A 17,609-nucleotide genomic window follows, 5' to 3' on the forward strand; every position below is an offset into this window, starting at 1 on the left:
AAAATTCAAAAACTTTATTTTGGAAAGAGCGATGGCAGATAAGAGTCTAAAATTGAAGGTGCATGACGAGTGATAATTCAAACACACGTCTATCATGATTGTCTTGAATTGAATCCATGTTCACCAAGAAATTTATAACCCGATAGTGAAAAATTAAATATTTAAGGTACACCAACCTCTATTTAAGCGGCTAGTCCCATTAAGCGGTCACCACCCATTTCCCCGAGGGTAGTCCACTGTATTACATGTAAACCAAAAATAATTGCACAGCGCGAAAAGACCTAGGTATGAGTCTAGTGTTACAGTATTTCGCAGGGCATATAGGTAGCGGTGGTCGAGTAAAAGATAACAACAGGGGCAATGGTAAACTATTCATTCTTTTCATTTCTTAATTTAATCTCTTCTTACTCAACACGATTGTGTGCTCCCAGTGGTTCCAAGCCTTACGGAGCTTTAGGATTAGTCTTAGGATAGAAATTGTCCTACCCCTAGCCCCTAAAATGGGATGACAGCATTGCGTGACGAACAAGAACCACTGCAAGCGAGGATTCAAACTATGATGATTAAACGTAATATTTTGGTGTAGTGCAAAGCAAGCAACTATCTACAAATGACTTAGCCGTTTTTGACTTAGATGTAGTGATGGTCGTATGTGTCGAAAGAGGGTCACAGATTCATGGTATTCGACCATTAAATAAGTTGACAGTTGGCGATGTACATCGGACGTTATGTAAACAAAAGCAAACTTCTGCTTTACGTGCGACGAATGGTGAGAGAAACACGTCAAATCGGCTTTGGACCTGCCTTTTACAGCAAATGAGGTTAGAACATTTCGAAATTATCAGCTCTGTGTCTATTTCAACTTAACATAGGTCAAGTCATGTGGCGCATGCCAAAATATGTCTAACCCGTAAATTGAAATTTGACGAGAGAATGGTCAAATATTTGCATTTTTAACGTACTTTGAAAAGCTCTCGCGTCGCTCACAATCATTTGCCCAAAGAAATTTTTACAGGAATCTGTAGACCATCCTTCGGCGATTCAACCACCAGAAGCTTAATCCATTTGAAGGTTTCGCACATAGTGAAAATTAATTATTTTCACGAAGTACTTTTAACTGAATGAAATACATGTCTTCGAAATTTAATTATTTTGCACCCAAAAAGACAACGCAACATTCCCTAAAATCAACCTAGTACACATTTAAACATTGCACAAAAATATTTGAGTGTTTTTAAGACGGAAGAATGATGTGGTTTTGCATGCGAAGCTCTCAAACTTGTTTAATAAAATGGTGCGTCAAATGGCGATTTTAACGGAATTTGGTAATTTGCATATTTCTTTGAAATAAAAGGATATTTTGCCAAAAAACTATCCAGTAGTTTTTGTCATGCCCTAGCCTATCTACCATGAAAATGTAAACGAAATCGAATTTTCGACCGTTGCCGAGTTATTTCCCATTTTTATGGACAGGGACTCTTAAGATGAAATATCTTATTTTAAAAACCATTTCTAATATATTTATGTAACTTTATTTCTACTTGTAGTCAGCATATCACTTGTACATAGAATTAAAAGTATATTTTTAAACCTTATGCATGTCAGTTTCTTGTTTTGTTTTGTTTTGTTTTGTTTTTTTCTCATGCCGCCACCTTACAAATCAAAATCCCATTTCTTTAAATTTCCCGGGAAATAAATTTCACTACCTAGCCAGTTTGGATCAGTCAAAGGATTGTTTTTCAATATCTAACTCGCACTCAAAGAAACTTTCGTTTATCATCTGAGTGGATCATATCTTACTTAATGGTACTTCAGCAGACCTACTCACCTACCTCTCACAGCATTTTCGTACGCGCCATTATCATTCACCTGGCCTTCGACGAGTATCAAAAATAGAACGAACAATCCCGCTTGTAATAAACCAACTGACTCCATCCATCATACACCAATTTCAACCTGGATATCAATTCCTCCATCTGGCCTCCTTAGAGCCTTTCGTCGAGTTTTTTTTCAGATTCTAGCTTCAATCAAACCCTCCACACTTGCCTTTCTTCACTTCGTTCAACAATTCAAACGAAATGGCTGCCGCTGACCACTATTACTATAGGGTCTTACATTACGTCATACAGATCACGCAATGATGGCGTGATCTTGTGAAAAACTTTTTACGCCTCGCAAACCACTTAGCGACTTGCGAAAAAAACATTTTTTTTCGTCAAAGTTTCGTTAGAATATTTGAAAGTAGTAGGATGAAGGAAACTACATTCCACACAAGGTATCTTTTGTTTATCCTTTTTTCCCACTAACAAGTTTTAAACTTCTTTCCTATTTATTTTTCGTAACACACATTCCCCCAAATTGTTATTTTGTTTTTTCGTCCCTTCCAAAGCTCCTTTTTATTATTCCATCGCTGATACAGCATACTTTTCTAACATCCATTCTCTCATACGCCCAGTTTTATTATCATTTTTTCCTTTTCATACATTTTTCTCTCATTATTCTTCCGTAATCTCCGTTGCCTCAACGTTTCTTTTCTACAAGGACTCGGGACGAGGATGTCGGGCATTGACCTGGTACCAGGTTAGAAACATTCTCGCTCAGTTGTGCTTTGCCCCTGACGACTCACAATCGTTAGGAGCCTTGGTGCCGATGCATCCTTCTTTCCTTTGCCCGGCCGGATGGTTTCCATTTCTCTCCATCTTTATCAGTCTTGAACCTTTTGTCGATACTTCGATTCCTCGATCTCTACTCCTCAATCCAACTCCTTTAATAAAAAATAATACAATTGGCTCATATTAATATGTATAAGAATTATATACCCCTATTCTTATTCCCCATTTTAAACCTCTAATGCAAAAAAGATTTTAATATTTTTATATTCCTCCTCTACAATATTTACTTTTGAAACCGGTCCCAGATCCCCAAGACAGGCGACCAACTCCTTCCCCACCCTCAACCCTTATCAATAAACTAACCATAAACCGGATTTTACCTTGCCCTCTTTTTCAGTATATTTCCAAGCTTATATTATTACATTTACTGCAACCTACATTTAAAGGGACACAGTCAGCTAGAGCGCATGCGCATTAGATGTTATTTCATAGCTAATTTGCATATCACAGAGACGCGATCCATACTGTTGTGAACCAGATATGATAAAAATAGCATCATCGAATGACCAAAAGCACACTCAAGAGAGGCTGTTCAATAAACGATTGAAAATCAAGCAAAACACTGTGAAGATTAAAGCGGATGTACTTTGATTTCAGGTTGAGATGAACTTTTTTCAAAGTGAGAAAACTAGTGTCCAGGTTAGCGCGGTCCCAAAGCTGACTGTGTCCCTTTAAGAACGAAAATTGAAATGAAAAATAGTTCCTTTCTATTTATATGATTACGCAAATATCATCAAATTCCCTGCAAACACCATTTAAGAACTAAAATATAAATGACATTGTTTCCTTTCTATCTCCACCCTTTTCCCTTCTACAATATTTTCCCTTATAAACTATTTCCTGACCCCTAAACGAGGTAACCCGAACCCCAATATTTTTTCCCCACTCCAGATACCTCCTTTATTATTTTCCCACCCCCTTCGCACCAACCCGCCCAACTTTCTAAGCTTGTACTATATAGTCCCAAGGAAAATTTTTGCTTTATCTCTTACAATTCCTTTAAATTTTAAACTTATCCCAAGGGAATTTTCTACCCAACCCTTTGGCCCTAAACTAACCCCAAAGAGGATTTTCTCTTAGCCCTTTCCTGAAAATAACCCTAAGAAATCTATTTACCCTGCTCCCAAACCCTTAACCTAACCCAAGATATATTTTTGTCCCAACTAAACGGAAAATTTTCCGACCAACCTTCAGACCTAAAACTAATCATAAGAAGATACCTGACATCAAGAAAATTTTTACCACGACCTTCAAGAAAAATTAACCCTTGGCTAGAATTTTCTTACCCTGCCTGTTAATACCCTTTTACCTTTTGTACAGCTACAACAACTTAACCTCTCATGGAACTAGATCACATCCCAACTTAACAGTTTTTTAACAACCGCATATGGTAACAATCAAGACAGCTTATTACTAATGAACGCCTGCAACTTTTCCACTCACTTAATGGAGACGTCTTCTACCCCATCCTAACCTGGTCCACCCACATTCAGCAGCTTTTCTGGAAGAAACCAACAAGAGACAAAGACTCTTTCCAACTTATGTTATTTTTCATTGGCAATGGTTGTCCAATAGAATTAATAGCAAAATGGGTCCTGACCTCTCAACATTGGACTTCACATTTCAAAGGAGAAAAGAGAACGAGGCAAATTGACTTCATTGTGCTAAACTTCACTTCTAAAGCCAACATCTGGTTCTATTTTGACATTCACCACGGTCAATGGCTATATCTGAATGGAGAAAAAAGAGATTCAATCAACCAATAATCGTTTATAAATTTGCATACATGGAACAGTCTTGTTTACTGCAATCTGCATCAGTCATATTAAATTTTGCACAGCACTGGTAACTATGCTTTTTCATTATGCTGATGGACAAGAACGATAATAATAACAACTAACTGACCAAATAAGCTGTCCCTCATACACGAAACTCACCCTCTCTAGCTATTTTGACATAATATACGCCCACTACCCAGACTATAATACCCTATTTTACATATTCACACCCTTCATACGCAAATAAAACAAACCTATATAGCTAACCCCGTTAAATAAAAATAACCATAACACAACAACCACCATAATTACCCCTTAAATTGCTGTTTTCCATGTAGAGAAAAATTCTCCTACCCTTACCCTCATAGAGATTTATTACCCCACCCAAAGGACCCATGCAAACCCCTAAAGTATTTCAACCAGACCCTTCATCAAACCTTCAGCATTTATTGCGCTATCTTTCACTCAATTTTTCTTAATTCTGCAAATGTTTTGTTTTCTATTAATTTATTTCCTATCATTATATTTTATTTATTTACTTATTTTATTTTATCTAATTTTAATTAATTAATTTTTTGTTGTTGTTGTTCTACCTTGTGGTTGACGTGGCTGCATTACAGTTTGTTGGTCCCTCAACGTTAGTGCAAGATTTAGCAACTAACCTTTACATCTTATTTTTGAATAATTTCCGCCTACACCCCCCCTCCCCCTAACCCCACCAACACACTTAACTTCAGAAATTAAACCAACCCTTGCAAACCTTGAAGTACCTTTCCACGAAACCACCAAACGTCTTCCCCACCACCACTACCTAACTTCCCTTCCATATCAATAACTTAAACTTAAGGTACTGAACATTTTTACCCCTTTCCTTACTATTTCATATGCTCATGGTTGCTTTGATTTAACATTTTTTTTCCTCTAACTATTTCATTTCTTCACCACAATTGAGCTGGAGTGTGCTGTGTTTCAGAGGTCGCTCCCTCGATTTTACCACTAACCTAAACGTTAATCTTTTGTCTATTTCATTTACATCCATAGGCATTCCCACCCTTGCATACATTTCTTTTTTCATTTTACTCACTGATCACGAAATTTTTCATCAGTGGAGTAGGAACCCACATTCTTGGGATTCCATATATCAACACCAAAGGAAGCCACGAAGGTTGCTAGTGAAACTACTGACTAATATACTTAATACAAAATGAAAGGATTCCTTTCCCAACATAACTCAGATTTTATTACCATGCCACATTACCTTATACTTAGTATAATATAAGGTCGTGTTCTACTGGGATCAACCGTTTCGACTGGAACCGGTGTAGTTTGGGTTGATACGTGTGACGTTTCTCAATAGATCACTTTCCTAACCATTTATGGTTGAAACGCGGTAACTCCTGGAAACAGTCCTCACGCGAGCTACAATCACGTGGTATAATCACGAAAATGCTTTTTGAACTGTTTCAACCTGGTTTGAAGCTGGTTCAAAAAGCCTTGAGCAACCAAACCAGTCAAAAACGGTTTTCCCCAAATAGAAGACGAAAAAACCCACCAACCAGAAACGGTTGAACCCAATAGAACACGACCTAAATGTATTGTATATATTTTGCGTTTTTTTTTTTTTTCGCTTGGCTAGAGAGGCTAGGAGCGTGTTCCTAAGTCGCTAAAAGGACAATTACTAGCTCAAGAACAAGTTCATCACACTGTGTAACATTGAAATTTCTTTCCAAGTTTATCTTTAATGATTGGCGTATATTAAGGAAAAAGGTGACTACATGTCAATTGATGCCGTCAAACATTGTTAACTCCTTCGGCTTTGGGTATTAGCTGTTTCCTCGACACGTTTGAAAATTGAAGGCATCGCACGATACAGCACTTACACCTTGCTTTCACATAACAAACGTTCTCAAAGTTGTAATTAATTATTACTCGGGCGTCGGTAGGAAACCCCGAGTCATAAAATCCAAGCGTTTTGGTCGCCAAAAGGGAGTCATGGTCCCAGGCGTTCCATGCGTAGACCGTGGAAACTGGGGACGAGAAACGCGACATTGCTCGCTCTTCGTGACAGACTGCGGTGTTTTGCGAAGAACGTTTTAGCAAGAATCGCGCCTTATACGTTCATCTCACTTACAGAGATGTCGATCGTTTTCGGAAAGGGTCGGTCCACGAATTATATTGCTTGAAAGCCAGCCAGGTATGCAAAGTTCACGCTCGAAATATTTTAGCTATAGCGCTGTTAATTTTCACTTTCACTACAAAACTCGTAACCTCTATCGATCGATTGGTCAATGCTGCGAGGTCTCTTTTACACTCAACTTCCTGTTTAATGTTTTGGGAAATTAATTATACAGTTTTATTAAAGGGAACTATTTACACACGTTCGAGATAACCGTCAGTTCTTTACAAACTTTTCCGTAAAACCACCATGGAGTATATGAATAACAAGCTTACTCATTCACTGTTTTAGGGAAATAAAATGAAGCAAAACATCCCAACCATCATTTGAAAAAAAAAAAACAGCAGATGTTTCTGTGTTGATCAACTTGTCAAATTTGAGGAACATGACATAAGCTTCGCGATGGATGACGCAACTTAGTCACGATTTATGGCAATCATTACAAAACTTTTCTGAAAAATTTTTCTTTCCCGTCTTTCAAACTAACACGGCCACTCTTTTGTTTTGTTTTATTTTTGGAACGAAAAAACAGAACAACCGATCTTAAGCGTTTTAAGCTTTTCATAATGACGTTTGTCGCAAAAAAAAAACCGATTAAAATGATGATAAAATGATGAAGTGGGGAAATAAGTAAGGCTTTTATTTCATGGGCGCAATTTGCAATCACGTACAGAAAAGAACCCTGCCGTTGCTGATTCTTTGTTCCTGTCACGTTTATCTGGCTGCGTTACGATCTACGCTCATTATTAGCGACCGAAATAACACAATTCTAACAAGCGATTAATAATATCTGGAATAACTATCAAGCCCAACATTCACGAATTGAGGACCTATCTTGAAGTCCCTGTGTCGTTTTCTTTTGGCAGAAAGACCGTAGTGTCAACCTCATGTCCGTGTTGAAGCCGGTAAACATTGCAGTCATAACACGCTCGCAGACGCATTAAGTTGCACATGGGTGTCTATTAAGTCTTGACAAGTTGCGTCAGTGTAAAGTCAACTCAGACATGTCATGTGAAAGATTAGCCCACGATGATTGGTCTTAAAACGGTCAAAAAAACTACAAATTTGGTCATGATCTGTCACTCGCTCCTCTTTCTCATACATTGCGGTTTACAGAACTCCTATTTTTCCCATCAAGTAACGATACGTTATTATCGGCAAAGTTTAATCGACGTTTCAATCGTTCAGTGAAACTAAAATATGATGAGAACAGAAGCAGCTACGAATAGTTCAGAGAACGCACTGGTTGGCAGAAGGCATCGCATTGTGCGCCGCATTTATTTTCACATTTATATTTATTGTTGTAGGAGACTTGCTCACCATTGTTCTGTTTGCAATAGACAAGAGCCTTCGTAAGAGAAGTTTGTTCCTAGTCATCAATATGGCGTTTGCTGACCTGATGCTAGGAACTTTGGTTCCACCCATGTTCGTTTACGTTGTCGGGTTTGAATATCAGTTTTGGTCTGCCGGATTGCCGATGTATTTTACAGCTTTGCGCCGAATCGTTTATACCTTTTTCTCGCAGGCCTCCTTAACTTCAGCAGCTTTCATATCTTGCGAGAGATTTTACGCCACTTATTGGCCACGCAAGTATCGAAGACTATCATTACGAGCATACCGCATTGTTATTTGTTTGATCTGGGTAGTTTCTCTGGTTTTTGGCGCCATCTTCCCTGCATTGAAGCTCTTTATTTCAAGCAAACACGCTATATGTCCTTGGATGGTATACGCCCTGATTGTTATATTCATCATATGTGGTTGTAACATCGGCATTTGGAGAAAGTTTCAACACGGAGGGGTCGCAACACACCAACCACGCAGAGCCTCGCAAAGCAAACGCTTAACAAAGACTTTGATGTTTGTATCTACTCTTGCTTTGTTGTCGTGGCTCCCTTTAATCATTTCGATCAATCTAAATTTAGTCTATCATGTCCAGATACCTAGCCTTTGGTATTACCTGGTGGTAGTTTTGAATATATCGAGCTCCTTTGTGAATCCAGTTTTGTACGCGTTAAGGATTCCTGAGTTCACAGAAGCCCTGGTTTTGTGCTGCTCTAAAAGGTCAGCGGCGCCGATCATTACAGCAACTAAAAGACACAGGAAAATAAGAATAGAGCCCGGTCCACTACAACTGGCGTTTGAACAGGAAGTGATGGATACCAAACTGTAGTGAAACGAGAAAATAGAACGTCTAGGTTGATACTGCAGGTTTTACTTTCTAACATTTCATAACAAAACATTGTTTTGAACATTGTTAATAAATCATACTAATATTTGATTCTACGGTATGCAATGTTAAAAATATTGTGTATCGTCAGTGAACTCAACAAAAGGTTGAATAAGTGAAACTTTGGATATCAACTTTATTAGTACAGCATTAATGTACTCCCTATAAACACAGCACAAAATACAAGAGGTAATTAATTATCTTCATGCAATATCTTGTTACGATAATAGCTGGGAATTAAAATAAACCTCAAAATTAACAAGGATCCCTTAGAAAAGTTTTGGGCTTGGCCAACGATTTTTTAATTCGCCTTAATACTAGGTGAACATAACTTTGTAGTTGATCAAAATATACAGGTACGAAAGAGAATTAGCAGCAGCTATGAATATTATGATAAATAAGGACGAAAATATCAAAAGATGTTTGCCCGTTTCTACATCTGTAATAGGAACCGTATTCCTTGAAGAAGTGTACTGAGTTTTCTTTAAATATAATTTTGTAGAGGCGTGAGTTGAAGTTTGGTGACTAATTTATGACCGTTGAAGCATGTAACTCCCAGAAGAAATTAAGCGAAAAGAGAACTTAATGTTTTTGTCCACACACGTCATGTGCGGACTTTTAAACTGTACTGATCATCCCGCTTCCGAAACCATTTCACTTTCTACAAAATCTCATGCAGCTTTCTAAGTAAGTTTTGTCCTTCGATTGAAAATAATGTACTTTTCTAACCATTTACGGTTGAAACGCGGTAACTCCTTGCAATAGTCCTCACGCGACCTACAATCATGCGTTTTGAACTGTTTCCCCCAGGTTTGAGGCCGGTTAAAAAAGCCTTGATCAAGCAAAGCAACAGAAACCGGTCTTCCCCCAATAGAACACGAAAAGACCCAACAGCCAGAAACGGTTGATCCCAATAGAGCACGACCTAAATGTATTCTATATATATATATATATATATATTTTTTTTTTCGCTTGGCTAGTGAGGCTAAGAGAGTGTTCCTAGGTCGCTAAAAGGACAATTACTAGCTCAAGGATAAGTTCAGCGCACTGTGCAACATTGAATTTTCATTCCAAGTCCATTTGTTTTACCGAAACTGAAATTTAAGACAAAGAGAGCGCCAATGGTTATTTGATGGTCATTATTCAAATTTGTGGGTCATAAAATGGACAACGAAAACAGATGCCGCATCTCCATCACTTCATTAACACTGGGCCGCTAACAATGTGCACTCAATTGCCAATCTAACTCCAAGTGGCATGGTAAAACCAACTCCAAATCTCTAAGTTTACTTTCCCCGTCGGAAAGACTTATAACCATAACTTATAAACTCGAGTTAATAGAGAATTAAGCTGTAAGGTATAGTTCCTCAATGGTAAATACTTCTCGGAAATTCAAGATCAAACAAGATATTGAGTTAATATGATTCTTTTCCTTAATCTTTTGTAAAGTTAGAACGGCAAATATTTCCTTTTTCAACTAAAATGTTTAATTACGTGCGCCGCCAGAGACTAAATATCGAGGATTAGCTTGTGACAGATGGCAATTCACGAACGCAGCAAAATTAGAAAGCCACAGTAGGTCTGGTGGATATATCTGCTGTTTTCGCTTATAAATCGCTCTGCACATGTAAATCACTTTATACATGTATTTTGTAAAAAGAAAAATGTCGAACACTCCTAATGTCAATGGATTGTTGAAGAACTCCATGAACTATAAAAAGTAATTATTCATGCAATATTCATGCAATATTCATACAATATTCATATTCATTCATATTTATGACGTACCCCTAATGTCAATGGATTGCTGAAGAACTCTATAAACAATAAAAAGTTAATATCCATGCAAACCAAACAACTACATCTATTAAATTATCAATGACTTACCCAGCTGTTGATTAGGCTATTCTTCCTTCCTGTTTCACTCAAAGAATAATTGGCTTATAAACTAAAATAAAATGAGACATTTAACAATCACGTAACAACAAAATACTCGAAAACGCAGATAAAAATTCACAATATCCCTAGAATTTAAGTAGGAACCTGTCTCAAAATACAGTTCTGTGATATTTCCGTGTAAAGTTAAACAAATATACTAGCGTTTTTCACGGTAGCCGAGCAGCAATTTGTTGATTATTCTGTTTCGGACCAAGCTCATTGTGAATTTTAAATTCTTGCAAAAGGAATATGAAAGTCAGGATAATTTAGTACCCAGAAATGAGTGCTATTTTGATTGAGGACTTCCATTGCATTTTTTTGCAAAAATTTATTTCATACTGAGTTTTAAAAGCAAATAGTTTCTAACCATTTCAAGAAATTCAAATTTAGTCTAGCAAGAACAGTGCATAAAAGCTGCGGACTTTTGATTGGTTAACCATTAATAATTCGCGTACATCAAGGAAAAAGTTGACAATATGCCACTTAGTGCCGTCAGACGTTGTTACGTAAACGCCCACGGTTTTGCGCATGAGCTGTTTCCTCGTCACGAGACAACACTTCAGACCTTGCTTTCTGTCAAAACTAACCTTCTTAGACTATTTTTTATGGATAACATTTTAAATTTTGAACATTTTAGCGTTTTAAATTTTGTTTAGAATTCTCGTGTAAACTTTCCAATGGATCTCCAATATGGTTGCAGTATCCTCATTATAATTTTGCATTGTACATATAGATCTGAATTGGAATTAGTGTTCAACAGAGCTTCAAGCCGCTCAAGCTATTGTTTTAACAAAGGATCGTTTCGCTTTCTCTTTGGTAACAGAGCAGACTTTTATTCCTACTCCAAGTTTCCTCAGCATAAATTTCCTCGATCGATCCATCGATGCTTCGCGATCTTTTTAATTATAAGCTGCCTGTTTAATCTTTGAAATAACTAATTCTATAATTTTATGGCCACTAACGTAAGCAATCCAAATTCCGAGTAACAAAAACAGTTTAAAAAGCTGACGTCACCTAAAATTAGCATTTCACTAAATTTACTAGTTATTACAACGATGATTAGTAAATTTTAAAACGTGAAATGTCCATTCGTGTTGCCGCCTTAATTCGCTTTTTCTTTCAATCGCCTTGGGTCAAAAATTCCACTTAGCCGATAGTTATTTGCAGTGAGCACAAAATAACAAGGAGATAAACATGTTAAAGATATCGACGAGTTCCACAAAATATATTAGCACGTTTAGCCAAGCAGGCTCAGTGACCCGTTAATAACTGTGCCTTAAAAAGTGCAAATACAAGATATAAGCTACAATATAAGCCTTTCTTAAGAGGAATTCGTCCGTCATTTCTAAGTTTATCTTTAATGATTTGCGTATATTAAGGAAAAAGGTGACTACATGTCAATTGATGCCGTCAAACATTGTTAACTCCTTCGGCTTTGGGTATTAGCTGTTTCCTCGACACGTTTGAAAATTGAAGGCATCCCACGACACAGTACTTACATCTTGCTTTCACATAACAAACGTTCTCAAAGTTGTAATTATTTTATTTTGTAATCTTTTTTTAATATTTTAGCGCTGTTAATTTTCACTTTCCCTACAAAACCCATACTTTTGTTCCAATTAAATTACCTTATAATTAGTTAAGTTAAAATTAACCTCTATCGATCGATCGGTCGACGCTGTGAATTCTGTTTTACAATCAACTTCCTGTTTAATGTTTGGGAAATTAATTATACAGATTTATTGAAGGGAACTATTTACACGCGTTTGAGATCACCCTCAGTTCTTTACAAACTTTTCGGTAAAACCACTATGGAGTATATGAATAACAAGCTTACTCATTCACTGTTTTAAGGAAATGAAACGAAGCAAAACATCCAAACCATCATTTGAAACCTTTACTTAAAAGCAAGGGGAAAAAAAAACAGTACATGCTTCTGTGTTGATCACTGACTCGTCAAATTTGAGGAACATGACATAAGCATCGCGACGGATGACGCAACTTAGTCACGATTTATGGCAGTTATTGCAAAACTATTCTGAAAAATATTTTTCTTTCGCGTCTTTCAAACTAACACGGCCACCCTTTTGTTTTGTTTTATTTTTGGAACGAAAAAACAAAACAACCGATCTTAAGCGTTTTAAGCTTTTTATAATGACGTTTGTCGCAAAAAAGTTAAAATGATGAAGCGGGGAAATAAGTAAGACTTTTATTTCATGGGCGCAATTTGAAGTCATTTACAGAAAAGCACCCTACCGCCGCTTTGTTCCTGTCACGTTTATCTGGCTGCGTTACAATCTACGCTCATTATTAGCGACCCAAATAATACAATTCTAACAAGCGATCAATAATATTTGGAATAACTATCAAGCCCAACATGCACGAATTGAGGACCTATCTTGAAGTCCGTGTGTCGTTTTCTTTTCGCAGAAAGACCGTAGTATCAACCTCATGTCCGTGTCGAAGCCGGTAAACATTGCAGTCATAACACGCTCGCAGACGTATTAAGTTGCAAATGGGTGTCTATAAAGTCTTGACAAGTTGCGTCAGTGTAAAGTCAACTGAGACATGTCATGTGAAAGATTAGCCCACGATGATTAGTCTTAAAACGGTCAAAAACTATAACTTTGGTTATGATCTGTCACTCGCTCCTCTTTCTCATATATTGCGGTTTACAGAACTCCTATTTTTCCCATCAAGTAACGATACGTTATTATCGGCAAAATTTAATCGACGTTTCAATCGTTCAGTGAAACTAAAATATGATGAGAACAGAAGCAGCTACAAATAGCTCAGAGAATGCGACTGGTTCATCAATGATTGTTCCTTCCATGGCAGAAGGCATCGCATTGTGCGCCACATTTATTTTGATATTTGTATTTATTGTTGTAGGAAACTTGCTCACCGTTGTTTTGTTTGCAGTAGACAGGAGACTTCGTAAGAGAAGTTTGTTCCTAGTCATCAATATGGCGTTTGCTGACCTGATGTTAGGAGTCCTGTCGCTACCTATCTACATTTACACTGTTGGGAGCAGGTTTCAACTTTGGAAAGGGGCTTCGCCGATGTCTTTGCCAATTTTCTACACGATCGTTGATATCTTTTTCTCGCAGGCGTCGTTAATTTCTGCAGCTTTCGTATCAGGCGAGAGATTTTACGCCATTTACTGGCCGTTTAAGCACCGAACACTGTCAATGCGAGCATACCGTATTATTGTTTTCACTGTGTGGGCACTGACTCTCTTTATCGCCGCCCTCTTCAGTGCAACACATCTCTTGTTTTCATTCAAACGTGCTATGCATTATTGGATGCCATACGTCATGATTATAACATTCATCATATGTGGCAGTAACATCGGCATTTGGAGAAAGTTTCGACGCGGAAATATCGCTCCACAACAGCAAAACAGAGACTCGCAAAACAAACGCTTAACAAAGACCTTGCTATTTGTGTCTATTCTTGCTTTGCTGTGCTGGATCCCTTTAGTTATTTTGAACGGTTTAATTTTTGTGTATGATGTCCAAATACCGTGGACATTTTATGACCTGGTGAACGTTATAAATTACTCCAATTCTTTTGCGAATCCAGTTGTGTACGCATTAAGAATACCTGAGCTTAGAGAAGCCCTGGTTTTGTGTTGTTTAAGAAGACCAGCCGCGCCAAACATGGTAAACATTAATAGAAGAAGTAAGAAGACTCCGGCGACAGAGCTCAGAACTTTACGAACTCACAACAGTCTCCTACAGCTGAAGTTTAAACTGGAAGTTCTGGATACCAAAGTTTAGAAACTCTGAGTTGATGTTGTAGATTAGATGCTCTTGAATTGTGAAGCGAAACATATGTTCCGTGATCAGTGAAGCATTGCCAGTTGTGCATAAATTTGTTTACACGCATATTTTGTCTCTTAACTCCATTTGTGCACCGCCTCTAACCACAACTAAACTACAAGAAAATTTTAACTTGGTTCAGGATCATGTAACATATAAACTACTATTTAACAAATTTCCAACCAGTTTAGGACAATAATGCATGGCATGTTTAGTGTGTGATCTCTTAACCCATAATTATTCCACTGAATAATTTTAGACATCATTTTACGGTTGGTCAAAATTACATGTGAGTAAGACAATTTGGGCCGGAAACAAACATTGTACCCTTCTGATGTCATCTTTCGGAAACATATGAATGACAATGCCTTGCTTTTAAGTGGTGTTTTTACAGCTCATCAAACCAGGCCCTCCGATAAAGCAAACCTTCCCGGCGTTCTTTCGCTGGTTTCTCTTAGCTGTCGTGATGGCTAAAAGGCTGTACACACATTGTGACGTCAACGGTTCTTAATTTGCATATTTTGACCGCGCGCGGAATGTCGCACATTTTTTATTCGAATTGCCCAACTTCGAAGCAGGAAAAAAATTATTGTGCGCTTGTCCGAAGCCCAAAATCGAAATTTACCAATCAGAAAAAAAGTAGACTTCAATATTTTGGGGTAAAAAAAAGTGGGCAAAAATCTCATTTCATAGGCACTTCAAGGACATTCGCGCTAATTGTTTCTGCAAATGCTTACAACGCACGAAAATTCACAAGCCGCATCATGCATCGAGTGCGCGCTCACTAATATCAAAGTGCTCTGTGAACAAACTCGTGAATTGAACAGATGAATTAAATTATTTTTTTTGGATTATCTGGTTAAGGGAATTTTGTGGTTGATTTTTATATTTAGAGTACGAGCAGTAGTTCAGTGTTCGCTGATATGGTACCAAAGAAACAAAGTAACATTTGGATAAGATGGTATCACAACAGACCTTTTTCGCTTGGGCAGTTGTCCTATTACAGACCACGTGATATTCTCTAGAGAATTGTCCTTTTATCCATCTAAAAATTATTTATTCATATGCACGCGACTATTTCAAAATTTGAAAGGAAGAATTCTCAAGAGTATCATCACATGGTCTGAAATGGGGCAACAAACCGCCCAGTCGAAAAAGGTCTATTGGCACGATCATGTTATTACATGAAAAAATGAAGAAAATCTATCGATTAGAGGTTTGAATTTTTTGCAAAATGCACCATCGAATTTCGTTCTTTTTAGCTCTTCGTTTATCTGTGCGGCAGTTTCAACTGCCTATTAAAGTGTTACGTTTTGTGAGAATTATCAACGCAACGGATTCACTTGTACAAAATATTGCTAGGAAACTTTGTCTCCGTTGATTCATCTTTGATGTTTTAAGCTAAAAACCCTGGAGACCATGCTGATTTACACGCGCCAATTTTTCAAAATCAGACTAGTTTGCCACATGCTTTATCTCTGAAACGAAGTCCGTGACCCCCAATGTTTCTTCATTTATGAAACAAGTAATTAATGATCTGTCCGCAGTAGAAGTTTGAAGAAAATCTTTCGAGTAGAACATTTTCGCGCGAACGTCCTTAATTTAGCGTTTAATGTTTCAGCATTTGGTTTTCGGATTTTGGAGGTAAGCAAAGCGTTCGTCTTGTTCCTGGACCTCTTTATTTCACCTCGGTACTGATCCGTGCAAGTTTATGAGGTTTGTTATATAGATGCTTCAACCGAAAGCTGAAGGCTAGCTAGATTGGGCTTCAAACCTCTTCAGTTCGCTCTCTCAATAGCTAACTGTAAAGCGAACACGTTTTATTTGGGGGTTCGCGACTGGCTAATAACGGGGAAAACCGGGAATAATTGACTTGGGGGCTAGGAAGACAAACAGTCATTTGCTCTACATGAATTAGAAAACAAATTTTGATTTGCAGATTAGAATCATCTACTCTTTACCTCGAAGTGGAAGGAAATGTTAGTTTGCCTGCTCAAAACAATTAACAGGGTTTTGTTGAAGATAGGCATTTATAACCTTGAATTGCCTTTGTAGGGAAAAAAATCTCGCAGGCGAGAAGCATTAACACTAACCTAAAAAGGTATAGTAGGGCAATGATTTCAAATGAAAATGTCTTGATCCCTCAAAAAATGAAAAGTACACATCTTTCTTGCTGTATCAAGCTAACTGTATTCAAGTTTGTGAAATGTAGTTTCGATCATTATGCTCGGCAGTTTGCCGGTTTTGAGTGACTTTTTTTTTTAGCGGTTTTCAAGAAATTTTGAGAGGTTTCAGTCTGGATTCTCGTAGGCCCAATGCCCCCTATATCGACGAGTTTTTTATTACTGAATTACACATGTCCGATTGTGTGTTACGTTTAATGCTAATTATAAAAGCACTCGTGCTAGTTAGGTATGAGATGGTTATAGCCAACTCAGATCCAAAACGCGCGCTGGTGAAAAAATTGTCTGATATAACGCTAGGGTGATCGGCGACTAGACATTGCATGAGTACATGTATTTTGACATCGTTTGTCTATATTTTCATTGAGTATTTGAATTTGTTTTCCTACATTATTATTAGTTCGAAGAAGCGAATTTTTCATCAACAATTTTAGAAACCAGATGAAGCGTTTTGGCACAACCGTCGCTCAACGTTTTGTGGCGTGTTTTTAACCAGTCAAAAGGATCCTTTGTTTTCCATCGCCGTGCACTGTGAGAACTTTGTAGTCAATCAAAATAAAACATGTCTTAGTGCTCAAGTTGTTGTCGCTACGTTATAAATGAATTGGTTCATGCTTTTAGCTTTGCGAATATCGAGTTATGGATGCACTTTGGAAGTTTGGAGAGCACTCAAGAAGCTACACTTCTCTCTTGCTCTCCAAACTTCCCGCGTGCATCCATAACTCGATATACCCTGCACGCTAAGTATGAACCAATTCTTCAATACGTGGCAAAAAGTCTTGTTTTAACCAGACATGAAAACCGCAGAATT

General features: G+C 37.5%; 1 protein-coding gene across 1 annotated transcript; it reads left to right on the top strand.

Annotated features, from left to right (window-relative positions):
• Nucleotides 1–13,442: 13,442 nt before the first annotated feature.
• On the top strand, nucleotides 13,443–14,747 carry LOC149107836 (adenosine receptor A3-like). Its single transcript, XM_089296372.1, has one exon. It carries the CDS (start codon nucleotides 13,554–13,556, stop codon nucleotides 14,571–14,573), a length of 1,020 nt encoding a protein of 339 aa, XP_089152498.1. The 5' UTR covers nucleotides 13,443–13,553; the 3' UTR covers nucleotides 14,574–14,747.
• Nucleotides 14,748–17,609: the final 2,862 nt, after the last annotated feature.

Source organism: Orbicella faveolata, unplaced genomic scaffold (assembly GCF_042242905.1).
Source record: "Orbicella faveolata isolate gen_17 unplaced genomic scaffold, um_ofav_v1 contig_26, whole genome shotgun sequence".
NCBI lineage: Eukaryota > Metazoa > Cnidaria > Anthozoa > Scleractinia > Merulinidae > Orbicella > Orbicella faveolata.